Source organism: Epinephelus moara, chromosome 7 (genome assembly GCF_006386435.1).
Source record: "Epinephelus moara isolate mb chromosome 7, YSFRI_EMoa_1.0, whole genome shotgun sequence".
In the NCBI taxonomy this organism is placed as follows: Eukaryota; Metazoa; Chordata; class Actinopteri; order Perciformes; family Serranidae; genus Epinephelus; species Epinephelus moara.
Window position 1 is genome coordinate 16,024,163 of NC_065512.1, and position 20,053 is coordinate 16,044,215.

The following is a 20,053-nucleotide window of genomic DNA, read 5'->3' on the forward strand; positions in this document are numbered from 1 at the left end:
TAAATTATATTCTTTAAATTAAAAGTTTCACCGCATTTTTATTAGCTTGGTGCTTTTATTTTTACGGAAAGGCACATCCATCGAATTCCGGATCCTGTCTCACTCGCCCTGGTTCCGTTTCCTTACCAAAACAGCCACTAACTGCCCCAGACTAGGATGCAGCATCAGGTTCTGCCTGTTACATGCATTGTCCTATTTAAAAAAAAAACTTCTGTCTTCACAGTAGGGCATTAACGACTTTGATTTTTTTCAGGTCGACTTATCTGTCAATAAAGTCGAAGTCGAGTCGACAAGTCATTTGATGACGTTATCACATTGACACGGCGGAGGAAAGTGAAGTATCTCCACACATGTGATGTATGTCTGTCATGGCCCGAACATACTCAAAGCGGACGTCCGCAAGCCCTATGCTCGCAAAGATCAGATTTTACAACCGCTCTGCGCACCAGTGACTGCTTGGCATGTATTTTTCACATCGCGGGGATTTTTCACGGACATTTTTACAGGAAACTACAACGCGGAAGTGCACTCGACTATGAAGGCCCGAATGACTGCGGACATTCCTCACGGAGTCTGCTCCGCTTATAGTACGCCCGAGTATGAATGCGATTGCATTCCGTACACAAGCACACAGAGAGAGAGAGGGAAAAAACACACGACTTGTCGACTCCTCCCGGGGGGTGTCGACTTGTGCCACTGACGTCGACAAATCAACTTTTCTGTTAATGCCCTACTTCACAGGACCTGTACTGTTTACATACAGTCTCTTTCAAATTAAAGCACTACGTCAGTACAGCAATGCAAATTGACAAACGCACGTGGTTGGAGTTAGGCAACAAAAATAGGTGGTTGGATGTAGGAAAAAGAACAGGGTTTGACTTTATAATCTTGCTTGATGTGATCACTGCTCCCCTGGGTGAGTCTCGACCCCTCTCGCCCACCCTACTCAGACTTTCACCGCCTTACCTTTTGTTCTTGTCCCGTTGGTTACCCCTTGATGCCGCAGAGCGCCGTTAAACTATAATAGCAACAGGCTGCATATCATGCCAACGTTAAAGAACATCTTTTTCTGTCAGTGTCTGACACTGCAAGTCACTGCCCAAGCGCCAGATTTCGACGACTTCGGAGTGAGACCAGGAAGAAACGCCCATGATTGGTGCCTTAAAAACATGCTGGAAGCTGCAGCGATGACTTCCTGAAAAACAACCGGTTTTATTGTTTGTTGGTCTTGAACAGTGGTCTGCAGCTTGGCAGGCGCCTCGCCTAGGTGTCATGCCGTCCACCATCCACCATCCCCTCCTCCTCCCAATCACAGTCAGCTCACATACATGTAATAAGAACAGCATCACTTTAGAAACATTGATATGTTGCCTATGTTTACATATGAAACATACAAATGTATCCGTGGTTTGTGGAAATGTACAATGCCAACATTTTCTTCCTGTGACTGAGCTGGAGAAGCAATAAAAGTGAGCTCCATTTATCATTTTTCAAGAACACAGGAGGTGAAATATTAAGAGCCCTACCTGCAAGTGGTACTCACAATCACCACATGAATACAGCATAATGTAATCACAACACAAAGCTGACCAGAATCTAGTCAAATAATCTCTCGGTTAAGAGTTCACTTTCATTCAGATTTACTGTAACTCCTGTGTATTTTGAAGTAGCTGATAGACCTACAGGCGTGGAAAAAAACCCTGATCTTACCTTGAATATATTGAGTACAATCACAAAAGGTCTTTTATAAAAATCAGACATCCATTACCTTTCTCATGACACTCTCACTACCTTCTATTAAGTTAACAGCTCACCAGATATATTTGCATGTTTAATTACCTGTTTATGTCTACAGTACACTTAATTCCAGACTTTGCCTGCTAATGGCAATTGGAGACTCTTTCCTTTGTTAGGAGGTGCTCCCAATCCTCCGTATTTTAAATGGTGTCCCCCTCCTGAACCGTGATAATTGATGTATTTCCCATAAAGGAGTTGTAATTAAGATAATGAGATTTTCAGAAGCAAGTGTAGCATGCCAAAATGAGGGGGAGCGTGTATCTTGACTGGTTCACTTTAGCTTTATAAATTTTCCAGTTTTATTCTCTTCATTTCACCAGCTCTACTTTTCTTCTGCTGATGTGTCTGCCTCCTATCAGTGTTTTCCTTACCACATCTGCTTCCCCTCTCGTCTCCCATACACAGCTTGTCCTCATTTGTTTGCCCAGTGCATAATTGGCTATAGGATCACCCATTGTGTAATTATGTATAGCAGTTTGATATGTAATTAAAATTGTATCAGTATCCAGTGTAATTTGTGCTGTGTGATTACCTATTAACAGTGCAAACAGTTGTGCCTAAAAGCCCGTGACCGCCCCTCTCATAGACGTCACTGTGTCAGGATTTACATACTGTACCAGCGGGTACTACGTTTGAGCAAAAACTATTCACATCAACACATAATAATGTCTTAAAGGGGACCTATTGTGCCCATTTTCAGGTTTACACTTGTATTTTGGGTTTCTACTAGAGCATGTTTACATGATTTAATGTTCAAAAAACACTTTTCTTTCCTCATACTGTCTGTGCTGGAACATCTGTATTCAACCACTGTTTGAAACACTCCATTCAGGGCACCGTATTTAAACTGCTCTGGCCTGCCTCCACTCCAGCTCCTCCTTACCATCCTGTGTCTGACTTATCAGTGTCATTTTTTGTTTGTCATTGATGCTACTCTGTTCTGTTCTTGGGGTTCTTTGCTTCTGCTCTCCCTGCCTTAGGCTTTCAATGTAGGCGCATGGAAGGGCAGGGAGGTTTGCTCTCTCTGTCTCAGGCTTTCCTTGTTTGCACGTGGAAGGGCAGATAGGTGTGCTCTCTCCACATTAGGCTTTCTGTGTAGGCCTAGGAAAGGCAAAGAGGCCCCAGAACAGAGCCATACCACCAAATATAATACTGCAAATGGAAATAAAGTGGTCCTGACTGAATTTTAATTTTTGAGCTAAGTTCACAGCCCCAAAATGACCTAGAATTTTGTTGCCTTTGCTGCTGATGTTCGGACTTGTATTTTTAGACCCGGCAGGCACAATATGCATGTAAATATGTGAATTTTCCATAGAATCTGTAACATATGGATTTGTTCATAAAAATCCTTCAAATATCCATATGAACTGGCTTCAGCAGTACTGGTAGCTGGGTCGTCTTCCCGGTGTTGTGTCGGCACGACAGGTGCCGTAAAATGAGCGTTGTTCACTGCCACGACAGTAGACGACGCTCATGTTCAAGTGCTTAAGTTGCACACTGATGTGTTTGGTTAGCCATTCAACAAAAATGTGAGCACGTTCATGCACAGCACTGGCACCATTACTACAGACAGAGGAATGACTATAATGGAGTATAACATCAACAAAGATTACAGCTTTCTGTGACATTAGCCTGTAGCTACATGTAGCAATGTACTTGCAGCCAGGGAATGAATGTGTAAAGTAGCAGTTTCTCCCATTAACAAACATTACTAAAAGCTTCTGAACACAACCAGACATGTTCCAGCAGGACTATGATTAGAAATTGGGGAGAAATTACCAACATCAGCAACACAGGTTACATGGTTTTCTGACGTTAGCATATAACTACATGTAGCAGTGTAGTCTCTGTAATGTAAAGGCTTGCAGTGATGCGCCTGGAGCAGATGAGTGTATAAGGAAGTCTGTCAAATGTGGACATCATCTTGTCTTCAAAGTGGAAAAAAAATGTTGTAAAACAGAGTATTCAGACTGGTCTGATAAGAACATCCGGCATTGTAACATTATATATATGACAAAAATATGGAAAAGAATAAGGGGTCCATTTTAATGAACACTTTGGTCCACATCTCCTCACATGAACACTTCCTTCTGACAGCTCGAGGAAATTTTGAATATGTTACCTGCCGCCTTAAACCAAGCACTTTACACGACCATGCACTTTACTTCAGACAAGATCACGCACTTTAATGCACATCACTGTGCTGAGTGAGTCAGCTCAGTGGCATTGCATGGCTTGTTCCTCCTCCCAAATACAGACACCAAAACAGAGCAGGGCTTTCAAACCGCTTGTTAGAGTACTCTCATATTAAGGCTAAAGAAGAGGGCTTGTGAGGACACTCTAAGGAAACATCTTAATGAAAGCGCCAGGCTACAAACTGGCCTGAATAAGCCGCCTTTGCAAATTCACGGCTACATAATTAGACGTGCCTGAGAGGTCCGCTGTTGGGAGTAGCCTCTGTTTTATTCAATAAAGGGTTTTTTTTTCTTCATAGCTGGTTTAGGAATTAGTGTTTGCCTTCTTAGTGCATATGATTGCTTGCAGTATGTGTGCTTGTTTTGTCTGTGTGTCTCTATGTGTGATGGTCAAGGGTCAAACCCTACTGTAACATGTAATGCATTAGTTATTACCATAAATATATACATTCAGGTCACTGCACACAGAGGTGTATCTGTCAGCCTGCGTATTGCGGTAACCTCCATCTATATTCTTATAAACACTGTAGTATAATTAAAATGGTGGATTTCTGCACTCATTTTAATACAGAAGAAGACATTTGAAGGTCTGCAATTATATCAAACATGTCATGCTTGCCAGCAGAGAAATGTGGGTTATAATGAGCTTAACATGCCCCAATTTTCCCTCATGATGTAATGCCACAGCAACAAAAAATAGCGTCGTAGGTTTGAGTGTATCACCGCATGCACCAAACTCGAACAAAGTGTTAAAAACAGAAGAGAAAGAATGAGTGCATGACTTGACTTTTTTCCCCTTTTACATAAAGGTGAGCACAAATAGCACTGTAATTATATAACTGTTGAAGTATGAGTGTACAAGCATAGGCCGGTCTGACTGGTGATCCTGCTGTGCTGATACTTGCCATGAAGCAGGGGTTTATCTTCCACGTTTGCATTGTGATTTTACTTTTTGTTTTTGTAAATGTGTTTTATTGAGTTTCAATGTCTTTATCCCACAACAAAGATACAAAACATTCCTTTCCTGACTATAAAGAAACACTGTTCATCATATATAGAGACAGCTTTCAGATTCCGTCCCTACCACCCTGCCCACCCATCCATCGGATTAAAGGTTACAAGATACATTCAGATAAAGGAGGGAAGCTACCAGAGCTTCACCAAATAATTGTATTAATTCCTCAAACAAATGCAGAAAGAGAGGGAAAGGGGTTGCTCTCTGCTGTCATGCAACATTTATAGGTGCCACCGCATTCTTTATCGAGAGGTTCGTGGAGCAAATTAGAAAAGTCCATATCTTAATAAAGGTTTGAGAGGACCCTTTGAGTGTGTGTTTGATTTTTTTCTAACTCTAAGAAATACATAACATCTCTGACCCAATAAGAAAACGATAGGGGCGGCACGTTGCTTCCAATTTAGAAGGAGAGAGAGGTAAATGCTAAAACAGCATGGGCTTTATTTGGTAAGGTAGCACGGGATTCCTTCAAAGTTAGACCAAAAAGTGTGCAGACTTAGCTTTCAAACATCTTGCTAAAGGCTTTAAAAATACTTACCCAGAAGGTGGAGAGGTTTGGACATATGCATTAAGTGTACTGACTGGCCTCTACATCGATGGCATTGCGCCCCAGGACTGCTTCACATGAATACAAAAATACAAAACAACACATAACCAAACAACAAAAGTGTAGTACAAAAGCAACAAATCACATTAGACATTCGGAAAGGTGGAGGCAGTCCAACAAATTAATCGTTCCTATTACATTTAGTGACCATCGTACACTGAGGCTGTTAAAGCCATACTCTGATTTAAGACAGTAGGGTGACAGACTGAGGAACAAGAGAGTTCCTCAACCTGTTCAATCAAGCCTGTGAGATGTTATTATTATATATTTTTATTATATTATTATATTACCAGCAAGACAAAAAGGTACAAGGTCAGAGGCCTTGGACAGTGTCGGCACAACTCAATAACATGAATACAAGTCAGAAAATGGTTCATTACACAACGAAAACTTAATTTATTTTTGTTCATGAACTAAAACTACACACATTCAGCACGACATAATGGTGTTTTGACAAAGCTGTATAAAAGAGCAAGGTCTGGCTGTAACGAGAGCCTTGCACCCTGGCACAAAAGGTGTCACTTTCAGATTAGAGGCACTGATCCAAATGTTCATTGGCCAAGCAGCTGCTGTTAGAGCACATGGGTTTAGTGCTGGACTGCAGGAGACTCGATGGGTGTCTCTGTTTTGAATTTTGGTTTCTTTGTGAACTCTTGCCAGGTAGCATTAGTAATCATGTTTTCATGTCACTAACTTACCGTCACGACTCCTGTCACTGCCATGGTAACGGCATTTTGCTTTTTGTGGTTGGTCCAGGTTGAATTGGTTCACAGAAGCTGGCAACAGTCAGCACTCAAAATTTGGGAGCAGTCAGTTACACTGGCAAATGTATCTTTACATGATGCAAAAGGTGATCTAGTCCGGATGAATTTGCAGTTTGGTCTGGATCCAGATCTCAGTTGGGACTTTAAGCAGCATCGCAATAAAGCAAAAAGGAATACATCATACAAATGAAATAAGTTTATCTTAAGCTCTATGTTGGATCGTCCTGACAATTCTTTGATACCAGGGATGCTTATTTGAAAAGAATTTTGTGACCGAACCTCGAGACCAAGGCCGACCCCATGGATCATGAACATGACTTTTGTTTTCTACTATTAAAATGGGTGAAATCTTATTTCATTGTAGAGCTACACTTGATGTCTTGCTTTGCTCAGTGCCTCCTTGCTCTGCCCTTACTCTAGGAATGGGAGTGTGAGCTTCATGCTGGGGGACGTTTAGAGTCCACCTGCCCGACACACACATACACCATGACGGGGATAACTCTTAGCATCACACAGTCAACGTTACAATCGTAATGGGTTGAACGACAGAGTCAAGCTGTTTCGGTGTGACTTTGTTGGGACCATTTAATGACTTGGTGTTGGATGTTTGCCGCCCCTGCTGTGTTAGCTCGTGCTAACTGGGCAGACACTGGGGTCCATGTCATTGGGCCGACAGCCCATTGGACACTGGGGTCCATGTCATTGGGCCGACAGCCCATTGGTCCGACATCCCATTAGTCCGACGTCCCATTGTTCCGATATGTGATTACACTAGGCTATACTGTATTTGTGTACCATAGAGGATCAGCAAACGCAACAAAAGTAGGCTACTGGTCGAGATACAAGTGTCATAGAGAGGAGAGAATGAAACACCATAACCTCCTGTTATTAACTCTGGGGTCCGGGTTGTGTGGGGAGCTCTCCGCGGTGCTGAACGGCTCCCGACGGGCGTATTTCTGCCTTGATGGTGCGCCGCGACCGGCTCTGGGTCAGCTGGGAAAGGCTTGAGGCGAAGCAGGCTCACAGCTTATGTGTTTGTCACTTTCTTTTTCATTTTAACCCACACCATGATCTTTTCCTGACCCTAACCAAGTGGTTTTTGTGCCTAAACCTAACCAGACCTTAACCACAGGGCATCATGATGATTTCGGAACAACGGGTTTAATATGGTCGGGACAATGGGATGTCGGACCAATGGGTTGTCGGAAAAATGGGCTGTCGGACCAATGGGCACACCCCAGACACTGAACTGACTGCTCTCATATAGGTGTCTACCTCTGCCTCTGGGTCATTGCTTGTCGAGGTGTGCTCTTTTCCCAGAATCGGCAGCCAGAATCATGGCATTGCCCTAGCAGCGGTGTACGTCTCCAGGCTGGGCAGCAGCAGACTTGGCTGTCTCACCGTCTCTCTCTCCAGCACCATAATATTATAGTCAACATACATTTCAACTGTTTAACTGACTGTTTATCGGTCAAAATTCTTATTGTGGGGATGCCAAGTAGCTCACCTTCTGCCCCATATACAAAGGCCATGTCCTTGACGCAACAGCTATGGGTTCGATTCTGACCTTCCGCCCTTTGCTGCATGTCATCCCCTCTCTCTTTCACCCTTCAGGCTACTACTGTCCTGTCAAATAAAGGCTATACTATAACTACAGCAAAAAAAGTCTGCTTGTAAAGCTATGTCCGAAATGTGAGAGACCTCAGAGCACATATTGAAGCGCTTATGAGCAATGAGTCAAAGCGTACAGCACCTCCAGTGCAGCAGCTCAGTGACCAGCGTTGGATATATGTGCCTGTGTAAGCGTAGGGCAAGACATATCTGGAAGAAAAAGCATTAAAAAATACAGTTGCAAAGGTTGTTTATGTTTCCCTGAGAGGGAGATAAAGCACCTCGTGATCAAGACATCCAGCATGTCGACACAGACCCTCCATTTCTCTCCCTTTGTGTTACTTTTTAAGTCATGTACATACAAAACCCTCTTCCTGTTCCTTTAACCCCTCAACCCCAAAGAGCACAGAACACACAAACGCTTTTAACAACAATAAAACTGCTGCATGTTCTGGCGTTCCCCAGAGGAAGGACTTCAGCAGCAGGTCTGACATCCGCCGTATGGATGATTAGCATCATTAGAGCATCAGCTGCTCCCGCTCACTCAGACACACACACACACACACACACACACACACACTCCATGATGGCTCTTCAAATACCTAACACTCATGTAGATTAAATGGTGGCATGTTCTTGGCAAAGCAGTGATTAATTTATGATTAGAAGTAGGTCAGATGAATGGAACCCAAGGTGTAGAGACACTAGAGAGCGATGTGTCTGCGAAGACACTCGGAACAAGTTGGGAGAGCAGGAGGAATGAGGACAGACAGAAAGGGGATGAGCACTTATTTATTTTGAAGAGGAGGTAGGAGATAACTTCTGTGTGCGCTCTGTGTTCAAATGCTAACAAATCTCTGTAAGGAGGAGTGGGATGCAAAGAAAAATATTGTGAACCAAGTGCAAGAGCTACATTGGGAATTAGCTAAAAATAGTTCAATCAGAAACCCTCACTATTCTTCTTCAAAGTCGGTCTGCCTGCATTGTTGGTTTGTCTTGTGTCATACTATATTTAAATTGTCTTTTCCTTCTTTTCAGCTCCTTTGACCGACAAGCCGCCAAAGATCCTGTTTCCCTCCGAAAACAAGATTAGCAACATGGAGCTGCAGCTAGGTAAGAGCATCATGGGATTTCCTCCAGCTGCAGTCAGTACTATCTGTGTCATTTCCAAATGACAGGAAATGGATGACTTTACAAATCCTTTCCAACACGCCTCCAGGCACCGAACACAGATTGATGATGGCACTTTTATTTGCTGGAGAAACGGCAAAAGGAAAAAAAAAACACAATTGTAAAAGTGTTTTCCATATATGCAAATGGTGGCTGCTAATGTCCCTACGGCTGTTTTGTCAACAATGAAGAGCCCATATGGTGCCAGGGTTCCATACGCTGGCTCGCCACATGGAAAGACGGCTGCTTTCAGTCGCCGTTGTTTGTCTTGTTTGACGTGGGGTCACGATGGGCCTACCGTGTGTTCACGCGTGCGTGAGTGAATGTATGCATGTGGTTGTGTTTGTTTTTTTTCCCCGTAGCAGCATATTGCTTGATTTCTGGGCACAGTCCGCTGTCCACATGGCGCTTGCCGCTCCATGAATGGCTCGTGTGTCTGTCACGGTGAAGCCGATCGGACAAGACTGAGAGGTCTGGGAAGCGAGAGAAGGATTGGATAAGTGTGTGACAGAAAAAGAGGAGGGGCGGCGACCGAGACAAAGAAAGTGCAATGATTTACCGAGAGGTTACCTTTTGTCTCGTATCTGATGCTGTTGGAATCCAGGTAGTTCATTTAAAATGCCTCCACGCTTGGCTGATCAAGAGTGAAAAATTGCTGCTGTTGATAAACTGACAAGCTCAGCCTCATATGTCAGCACACCCACACCCATGCATGAACAGGTTGCACAATGCACCCTTCAGCTGTTTGTGTCGTTTGTCTTGATATCACCGAGACTTTAAGGAAAGCTTTGTCTCGTCCTTTGAAACTTTCTCACAATTATTTAAAGCCTCTCTGTCAGTTCTTTCTTGTGCATGCTGTGTGAGTAAGTGTTGTGGTGTGTTGTGGAGTGTGTGTTAAAGAGCTGGTGCACTTAATACTGCACAGTGATTCAGTGCTGCACTTTACATCTAATGAATACATTCATAATGAATTAACCAGTTAATTGTCTATTTTAATTGATTAATAATGGAATAATGGAAAAGCTAAATGTTAGTATTTCCATCATTTTTATAAAACAAAACAAAGCATATTCCTTGTCTTCTTGTACAGTGTTCTATTGAACAATTATAAAAGCAAATGTATGCTACATCAAGAGTAAATACAGTCAAGGTCACTACTATTAAAAAATGACATTAAGTAAATGGACATTGGGGATTAAAATTCACTGATTGACGTATTTTATATCGTAAAAAAAAAAAAACTCTCTTAAGCTTGTGTAAACCACAGACCTTATTTCAGGCTGAAGTCCGTTTTAAAACTTCATTTGTGCCAACCTCAATTAAGATTTTGAATAATGCATAAGTCTCTTGCGTTTAGCTTATGGTGCTCTGTTGTGTGCTGGTGTTATGTGCAATATTGTTATGTGTAGTATGTGTTTTTATGTTTTTGTTTTATGATGTATGCTTTTCATTTATTCTGGACTATTGTAATGACTGTAAGGCAGCAACACTTGTGCAGCTCCTGAGTCCAAGACAAATTTAACCATGGGGACCATGAAGTATCGTATCGTATAGTACCATATCGTACCATATCGTACCATATCGTATCATATCACCTAACCAAAAACCCATTCAAAAAACCCACTGACTTTAAGTCAAAGGAAGTGGAAGTGCTAAAATGCTAACTGATATCTGGGTTTTAGGTCTCATAACTGTAGCACTCTGTTTCCCTCCATTACGTTTGTTTTTAAATTGATCCTTAATTGTGCATTTGTCTCTGAAAACAGACACAAATCTTCCAGAGACGGATGATTTAGCGAACACGAATGAGCTTAAATTAGGGCGGAGAGACACTGGAGTTTAGCGTAATGCAAGGGCGCCACGCCACATGGCATTTGACTTTGGCAGAAAAGAAGGAACAGGGAGCTGGGAAGGGTTTCATCCCAGCACTGCGCATGGGTTTTGTTTCTTATGACGAATCTATCTTGACGATAACATTAGCTAGGTAGCTAACATAATTCTGTTTTAAAAGAGGGGTGACTTCACAGCTAACAATAGGCTTGCAACACGTACGGTGATAAAAGCACAACACTCATCAGTAATATTCAGCATCCGGCCAGTCTGCTCCCACAAATGGGCTTTTCTGTCTTGGGATAGTTTTTGACTGAAACATCATACAACTCGGGATAGACAGTAGCTAAAGGAGTGGCAGTGACGACACAGAGCCTTTATTTGAAGTGCAGAGATGTTCTACTAGAAGTGCTGAGAGCAGCCGTGCAAAAAAGTTGGAGCGCTGGACGTCTGCATAACTCTTTCCTCATTGGGAGCAATTGAAAAAAACACAGCCGTTCTGACAAAAAAACGTTATGTGGACACAGGCCCTTATGGAGGTTTTGGAATATTTCCTGCCATTAGTGAGAGACAGTCTAAAGTGAATGCTGTCTTTATTCACAAGAGAAACTTGCTCCAGAGACAAAACAGACGGTGTCATTTTTGATTCATCATGAGCTACAAAAGGCGTGGCATTTGCTGGCTTACTGCCCCCACCTTGGGAGACGTTGCCACAGCTTGTGCCATGCATCATAACAGAGACCCAACTAATCAGTGAAGAGATTTTTATTAAATATTATTAGATTAAATTCATATAATGCAATTCAATAGAGTCTCTTTGTTAACCCTCCACGCCTGGTGAATGCAGACTAAACTCCATGTCCCCCAGTTTTAAACGCAGTCAGTCTCTAAACCATGATGACTCAGGTGACATCACAAGGGCTGTTTTTTCAGTTTTAACATAGACAAGCCATAGACTACATTACAAACTTGGTTAATTAATGTTCCCCATGACAAGTGAACTGGTCTTGTTGTGTAAAAACCAGTGGAGCTGTATGGTACACGAGGGCTTGGCACTACCATGGCAAAAACCGAGTCATGTGCAAGGCAGAGAATGAGAGAAAGAAAAGTGTGATGTTGTGCAGTGAGCCTCCACACTCCCAGAAGAGTGTCTAAAGCACAGAGACACCGAGGTAAATATTTTACAGCTGGGCTCCATTTTGTGTGCAGAAAAGTTGTCTCTCCCTCCAGACGAGAGTTTCTATTTTGCTTTATTTATTTATTCTCCTCTTCCTTAATATTTGTTGAGTCATGCCCTAAGCAGCTTTATGGAGCAACGTGGCAGATTTATGGTAGCCAGAGCGTGCACAGAGAGAGCCTGGTCCCTTATGGCAAGTGGGAGATAGAGAGACGGAGAGAGGGAGAGAGAGGGAGAGATGGGATCCAGTGGAGGCTTGTGGATGGGCAGTAAAATCAGAGCCGTAAGCAGAGAGATAAATCTGCAACACTGCCGGGAAACACAGCCCCACTTTATCTCCTCCGCTGCTGCAACCAGTGCAGGTCTCAGACAGCCGCCATCGCAGCCAGCGCTACACAACACACACACGCAGACATAAATAAAACACATATGTTACATAAACAGAGGACACGCAGCGGGGATGTACATCAAAGAGGATGATGCAGAGAGGAGAGCACAAAAAGAAATCGAAGCGAGAGTGGTCATAAAAGCAGGAGGATTGGGCATGTTGGGAGGAATGGAAACAGTGGCAGGAGCGGGGGGTCTTGTCAGAGTGTCCCTTCCCCTGCTCTCCAAAGGTCTCCTCGCATATCTCTGCCACTGTGTCCCCTTTCAGCTGAGGAGCCTAAATCCCACAGCTGCAGATTCTGTCACTCAGGAGGTAGCAGTGTGTGTCTGTGTGTGTGTGTGTGTGGGCTGCTATCATCGCACATCTACAAGGCTTCAGGGCCTCAGGAGTCCTCAGGGATGTGCGACTGTGCGAATCCTGAAAGCAGCCCTGTTTTCCATCACAAATATTACTTTCGGACAACTTGACATTTTTAGTTTTCAAAGGAGACGAAATCAAGGTTGTGTAGGATGTTTTCTTTTTTTGTCAGTAGCCGTCCAGTTTCTCCATTGCCAGATTTAGTGCTGTCCCCCAGTGGTGAGTTGGTGCAGTCCACCTCTCCAGAATAGGAGGATGATTCATATTGTGGGGTTTGTGTCTTATGTGTTGGGGTTCGTGAGAGGGAGCCACGCAGACGCACAAACGCTTACAGTATGTGACATATTACACAAAGCTCTGAGTTTAAAACACACACGCTCGCTCACAGACTCACTGACTTGGTGTTTATTCCCTCAGGATGATTCGTCATGGATTCGCGGTCCCAAAGGAGAGGGGTGGAGGGATTCAACTCACGCTTACGCAGCACTCCACTTCCAGCATCTCTCCGTCTCGCTCGCTCTCCCTCTTCGTCACGTACGCGCACAGATACTCGCACATGCCCCTGCACCACCCGGGGTGGGTGGGTCACACACGCTCGCGGCGCAGTCGTCGGTAACTGTGGGATAATTGTAACTGATAGAGGATTTTACTGTCCCCCAAAGCCAGCAGATGGGTGCACTCTAGTGGAAAGGAATTAGAATCAATTATTTCAGAGAGCAGGACCCAACAGCACGGGATGGGAGGCAGGAGGGAGATGACTCTTATATTTATTTTACTTCAGCATGCACTATGTAGAGGCACACGCCATGCACGCTCAGACGTCTGCAGCAGACACTCAAAGAAGCTGACATTCCTGATTTCCCTGGTGTGTTGGCAATATGTTTTTGAGGAGCTCAGAGGAGTAAACTGACAGTGTGGCTGTCCCACTCTGATCCTCTCCTCCCAAATTACCTCCATCTTCTTCCCTCTCAATTAGGAAACATTTGTCTGCCGGCCAAGACACTAAGCAGCAACTTTCTTTTCACATTTCATTGGAATCCCTCCAATCAATGGATTTGCTTGTGTAAGTGAAGTAAATCCATGCAGGGCTTTCATGGAGAGTTCAACTTTGGAAAACTCGCAAACAGTCAAATATTTTGGGCAAAAGAGATCCAGAGAGTCACATTATCCAATTTTATATAATTCTAACATGCTGTAGTGTAAACTGCTCCATAAAAATGCTGCTATTTTTATTCAGTCATCAGACTATAAAATGTACAAATGCTGCAAGTGTCTTCAACAAAAAAGATTAGCAACCAAGCTAGCCTGCTAACCAGCAAGTGGCAAGATTAGCTGGCGCTATCGTGGCTGATGAGGGTGTGACCTGCTGGCTAGCATGCTAATACTTACCTTGCAAGCTACTCTTCCATCACCACCTGTTTCATAGGGAGTGATTATTGTTATGTCTCTTTCTGGTCTGACCGGAGTACGGTAGCTAATATACAAATACAAAAAAGGAACAAACTGGGAATGGAAAAAAATGCTGCAAAAAGCAGCAAATGAAAAGATGCAAGAAGATCCCGAAAACAAGCGTAACTCAGAAACGCTGCGCTGCTACAGTCAACACAGCGGAAGTTCTCCAGGCCTCTAGGGGGAGCTGCATAAATCTGTTGTTCTTTAATAATATTGTAAAAGACTAAGCCCAAATGTAAAAAAGGATGCATATTTTTATGTCTCCTCTTTACTTTTCTTCCCATTTCGAAAACAAACACTCGGTGCTTCTCAAAGTCATGGACACTTCCTTGGTAGGACAGGTCCTACAGAAGCTAGGCAAGACTCTAGCATTCAGGGAACACACATTGGAATAGGTTAGCATCATTGAGGAGGCCCCCCTGTCTAGCAAGTCGTTTGCAAAGAATTGTGGGTACTTCACGCCCACTGAGGATACAAACATGCATGCTCTGAAGAAAGGATTCACCTCGGTAAAATTCTAAGGATCCTTGACATTTGAACAGTCCTTTGGCAGGAATCAATGACGTAGCCTCCTTGAATTCAATTAAGGATCCTTCCTTGGCTTTGAGAAGCACAATCTCTCTCATCTGGTCTCTTTCTCAGGTTAGAAATCAAGCTGCTCAGCGTAGCGCTCCCCCTAGAGGCCTGGAAAACTTTGATTTAAGGGATCGACCAATATGTTTTTTACAGAACGGTTTCTGATACCAATTATTAGATAACCAGTATTCGGAACCAATAGACATTCACTGTGAAAATTAAAATGTCAGTCTCAAACTTAAGAATAACACAAACTTAAAGTGCCTTTCATCCTACATTTGATTTAATGGTGCAAAAGAGAACTTTTCAACATCATTTAAAAAAGGAAAAAGCTTGCTTTGACACGTTCTTTGCATGTGTTGCAGCCAGCCTTCCCTGCTGTTGGTATGTGTAATACTGAGTGCAATTCCACTTTCAACACATAGTTGGTGGTGGGGTTACTATGCCACTGTGTTGAGTTTCTGTGAAGCGCAGGTAAAGTTTGACTGATTCAACCAACACATATAAAACAAAGGTAACTCCACTGTAAGTTACGCAGTTTACAGACAAAACAGATGTTTGTGCTGGACACATTTTCCTCTCAAAATGACATGCTAATGTTATTAGCATATGGCATTTTACAACGCGTAAATTAGCCTAGCCTAGAGTTATTCTAACGGTGACAAACGTGACACTGACACACAGCTCCGCTCGCAGATTGGAGCAGCTCCAGTCTGTGTTTGTCTCCCTGTGTGGCAGCCTTCAGTGTTAATAGGCTATTATTCCTGATGTGTAACCAATTAGAAAGTGCTGAGGGCGGGACACTGAGCTGCAGACGGAGGCAGACAATGGCATCATCGCCAAGAGTAGCACATTTTTCAATTCATTTATTTTATCGGCTATCAGATGAAAAAATCATAACAATAAAAAGATAATTGTAAAAATTCTGAATGATCGCAGCCCATAATCGATTGATCCTGATGCCAGGTGTTGTTGGAATTCTTTCTGAAGCTGCAGCAAGTTTCTCCTAATATTTACCCTCGTCGGCCACCGTACCAGAGGCACTGAGACACCATTACAGTGCTGCTACTTTTTATTTACCACTTTCACTTAAAAGGGGTTATTTTCATATTTTTGGGACAGGTTGCTATGACTACTGTATTTCTGTGACGCACATTAGTGGCTTTTCTTTCGTCATAAGATTGGTCACTTCCACCAAATTGTTTCTGTTTGCAGAGCTCCATGTGCACCTTTACTGAAACCAGCTGTTTTTAGATTGTGAAAATATCCACTGCACTTACTGGAGAATTATATGTGTGACTGATATTGTGACATTAAAGCAATAGTGAAGCAGTGAGGGGTCCCAGCAATATCCACAGGGCGTTTCTTTTTCATAATACTCCCTCTACAAAAGCCCACTGTGGCTTCGACTTTAGTTGAAACACTCTAACCTACTTCCACATGTAACATGCTCTCTCCTTCCCTGTCTTACATCTGGTCCTGCATCCTTTTATCCCTTACCCCTCGTCTCTCCTCGCTGCCTGACATGTTGACCTCTGCGTGAGATTTGAGGATTTGTTATTGAGAATGTTCTGATTTCCCAAAGTCTGCTGGAGTGGTTAACAACGCTCCATCTTCTCTTCTTTTTTGTTCTGTTCTCTTCTCCTCAAGAAGTATACAATACTGAAGAACACCTCGCTGTTTCACCACACATGTCAGCCTTTCCACGGAGAAGGGTGAAATTGAAATTGACATTGCTCTGGAGAGTTGCTAAAGGTCAAGGCAGAGTCACTTCACTAAATTACTCTGTGTCTCTCTCTTGCTCTATGTCTGTCTCTGCGTTACACTCTCAAACACACACACACACACACACTCACTTGAACGCCATATATCATACAGTTCCTCTCACTGCCTCTCACCTCTGTTTAGTTTCCCTTTTCAGCTCAGACATGCATGAAATTATCTGTAATAGCATGCTCCTGTTGTGTATTTATATTTGAATGGTGGGAGTTGTTGTTGATAATGGTGTTTGTGAGGGTAATGATAGAAATGGTGGTAATCTTATAGAGAATCCATAAAAAAGACGGACGCATGTGGTCCAGCTGCAGCCTTAATGCTCTGCAATGGTCAATTTGCTCATTTAATGAGATGAAATCTATCAAAAGAAGACTTTTGATTAACCAAGAACATGTATCTTTATCTTTAAAGGCAACAGTGTGTAAGATTTATGGAGATTTAGTGGCATCTAGTAGTGAGGACTGCAGATTGCAACCAGCTGAGAGACTTCCTCCAGTGTTCATCGTTCAGGAGGTTTTTACCGTAAGCTGAATTATCCGCAGAGGTCTCTTCCTCTCCAGAACAAACGGACCTGGTGATTAAAACCGGTAAAAACACTGAATAAAGCAGTTTCACGTCATAAATCAGTGTTTCTTCTGCGTTGTTTGGCACGTCGCAGACGGACTGCTTGCCAAGTGCTTGCTGTGTGTTCTCATCTTTTTTCTCTGATAACCTAATGTGTGCTCACCTTATTTCAGATACAGATGCTCAGCAGGTTTTAACTGAGAGCTGAATTATCTGCAGAGGTCTCTTCCTCTCTTAAACAAACAAACCTGGTGATTAATACCAGTACAAATGCAAAATAAAGCAGCTACACGTTACAAATCACTGTTTCTCCAATGTTCTTTGGCATGTCACAGACTATCCATTACCCCAGCACCTGCTAATGTGTGCTCACCTTTTTCTCTGTGTTGTCTTGCTTTGGTCTGAATCAGGGGCTAATTTTGTTACAGAGTTGTATAATTGCCTAGAGTTGGTTTGTGTTCTCACGGCAGCATTTACAAGCAGACCAGATAAAATACCTTGTGCGGAAAAGCTGCTCTTGATTGGTCAGAATTTCCATGTGGGCAAAATCCAGGAAGTAAACCAAACGTTGAAGAAGAGTACACTTGCAAGATAAATGTGACACTTTCTAATGTCACAATGGAGGGACAACTACGCAGGTTGATTTTAGCGCTGCTCATCGTGGACTATATTGCTGTCATTGTTCATTTTAGTCAAACCATACAGTTTGAAAACGAGGCGCGGCTCCAACTAGAAAACAATGTTTTGATGCATTGGATGTGCTGAATGTGCATATTAAGGCAGTACAGGAGGAGGTGCACATTAATAATCCTCCAGGACTGTAACATGCTCATGTTTAACCCAAACAATGTGTCATGTGACTGCAGTTGGTTCAGATCCAGGTCAGTACACGTTCTCACCACAAATGAACCGCACCAGAGTTCGTTTGTAACCGGACCAAGACCACCTCTTCAAGAAGGTCTCGGTCTGGTTGTTTTGGTGCACACCTGAGTGTGATTGCTGTGTTCACACCTGCCCAAATGAGCTGCAGTGAGGGGGCAAATGAACTTGAGTTTGATTGAGCCGAACCAAACAGGGCAGGTGTGAAAGCACCCTTTTACTATGCAGGGGGATTTGGTGGCATCTAGTGGTGAAGATGCAGATTGCAACCAGCTGAAACTTCTCCCGGTTAGAATTCCTTCAGTGTTCATTGTTCAGGAGCTTTTTCTGGGAGCTGAATTATATGCAGAGGGCTTCTCCTCTTCAAAACAAACAAACCCGGTGATTTAAGACAGTAAAAACACTGAGTAAAGCAGTTTTACTTTAAAAAGGTGTTTTTCTGACACTGCTCATCGCGGAGAGGCTGCTAACTATGATGGCTGACGCAAAAATGCTAATGGCTCTATCTAGAGCCAGTGTTTGGTCCAGGTGATTACACACCAAAGAAAACATTACTTACTATAATAAATTCCATTTCTGCCAATATATCCCCTTAAATCCTACACACTGGACCTTTAAGGAAATAAAACCTATCAGAGGAAGATTTTTAATTAACCAAGTACATGTACCTTTATCTATAAGGGAGGGGCAGAAAGGCCACAAGGCACTTTCCCAATTGCCTGTGTCTGTGTGGATATGTTAATTTCTTGTGATAAATGACGTATTTACATTCTAACATAGGAAGGGAGAAAAAAATCCAGCCCTTAAAGGTCACACTGCAGATACAGGAGGGGGAAAAAATGGTGTCGTCATTCAATTTGGTGTTAGTCCCACAGTGACCCAGCGTTAAGTAAGTCACGGTGACCGGTATGGTAACTAGTGTGTCAGCGAAACAAAGCTAAATGTTTAAGTGTGTGAACGGTCGTCATTAATCACTGAGTCTGGTGCTGAGAGCTGGAGCCGGCTGTATGATAAATGAACTAACAGCGCCTCTACACATGCCTAAAAGGAAGGGGAGAGGCGAGGAAAGCAGGGGAATGAGAAAATACACAAAGGCAGAGACAGAAACAGCACCACATAGCAGGCAATAAAGACAGACACAACGCCCTGCTGTGCATCACGTACAGCTGCTTGTTTATTGCTGCTTTGACATTACTCACCACAGCCACTGAGGCACAGTAAGGAGATGCAAGAGGAGGTGAGAGCCCGTTCTTGATTCACACCAGGCTTCTGGTTATTTTTCCTCTGAGGCACCAGGCTGACGTCGGACTGTCAGGCGCTGTCTTTGAGCAGCTGCAGTTTTAGCGGCGTGTCCAGCACCGTTGGTTTTAATAGACCTTATCAGCAGCCGTTAAGCCGATTCAGCATGTTGAATCGGGCGGCAGAGGCAGTCGCTGAGAAAGAGCTGTCTGACTGGCTGCTCAGCCCAGTGAATCAGTGATTTCATCCATTTAGTGCGGTTTCTCCTTAGTTTTTTTTTTTTTCGTTGCCTTTTACTTCCTCCACTGGCAGCACACAACAGCAGTGCAAAGCAAAGCAAAACTTTTTTACAGTGACAGTGCCAACTTTTCATCAGACACATTCTCAATTCGTATCCCACTTGTCTCAGATTTGACTTGTGTTCCATTTAATTAAATCCAACTTTCTTGTGCATTAAACCAGTGAACTCATAAATCCAGGAAGCAGGAAAAACATTAACTAAGAGGGTTTATTTGAAGGTTTAAATCACAGCAGACTTGTCTACATCTTAATAGCACTGTTGTTCCTAAACTTGTTTAATCATGCGCCTGTAAATAATACCTGTATCCTTTATTCTAGCACTCTAGCATCTCTACAAACAGATATCTGCATATGAA

The 20,053-nt window shown here is 43.1% G+C and overlaps 1 protein-coding gene across 4 annotated transcripts in view; it reads left to right on the forward strand.

Moving 5' to 3' along the window:
- Positions 1-20,053, forward strand: part of il1rapl1a (interleukin 1 receptor accessory protein-like 1a) — a 278,552-nt gene that overhangs the window by 179,296 nt on the left and 79,203 nt on the right. For all 4 annotated transcript variants that reach the window (XM_050048581.1, XM_050048580.1, XM_050048583.1 and 1 more), the window contains exon 6: positions 9,028-9,102. In XM_050048581.1, the coding sequence (XP_049904538.1) occupies positions 9,028-9,102 (75 nt within the window). The remainder of the gene's footprint in view (positions 1-9,027; positions 9,103-20,053) is intronic.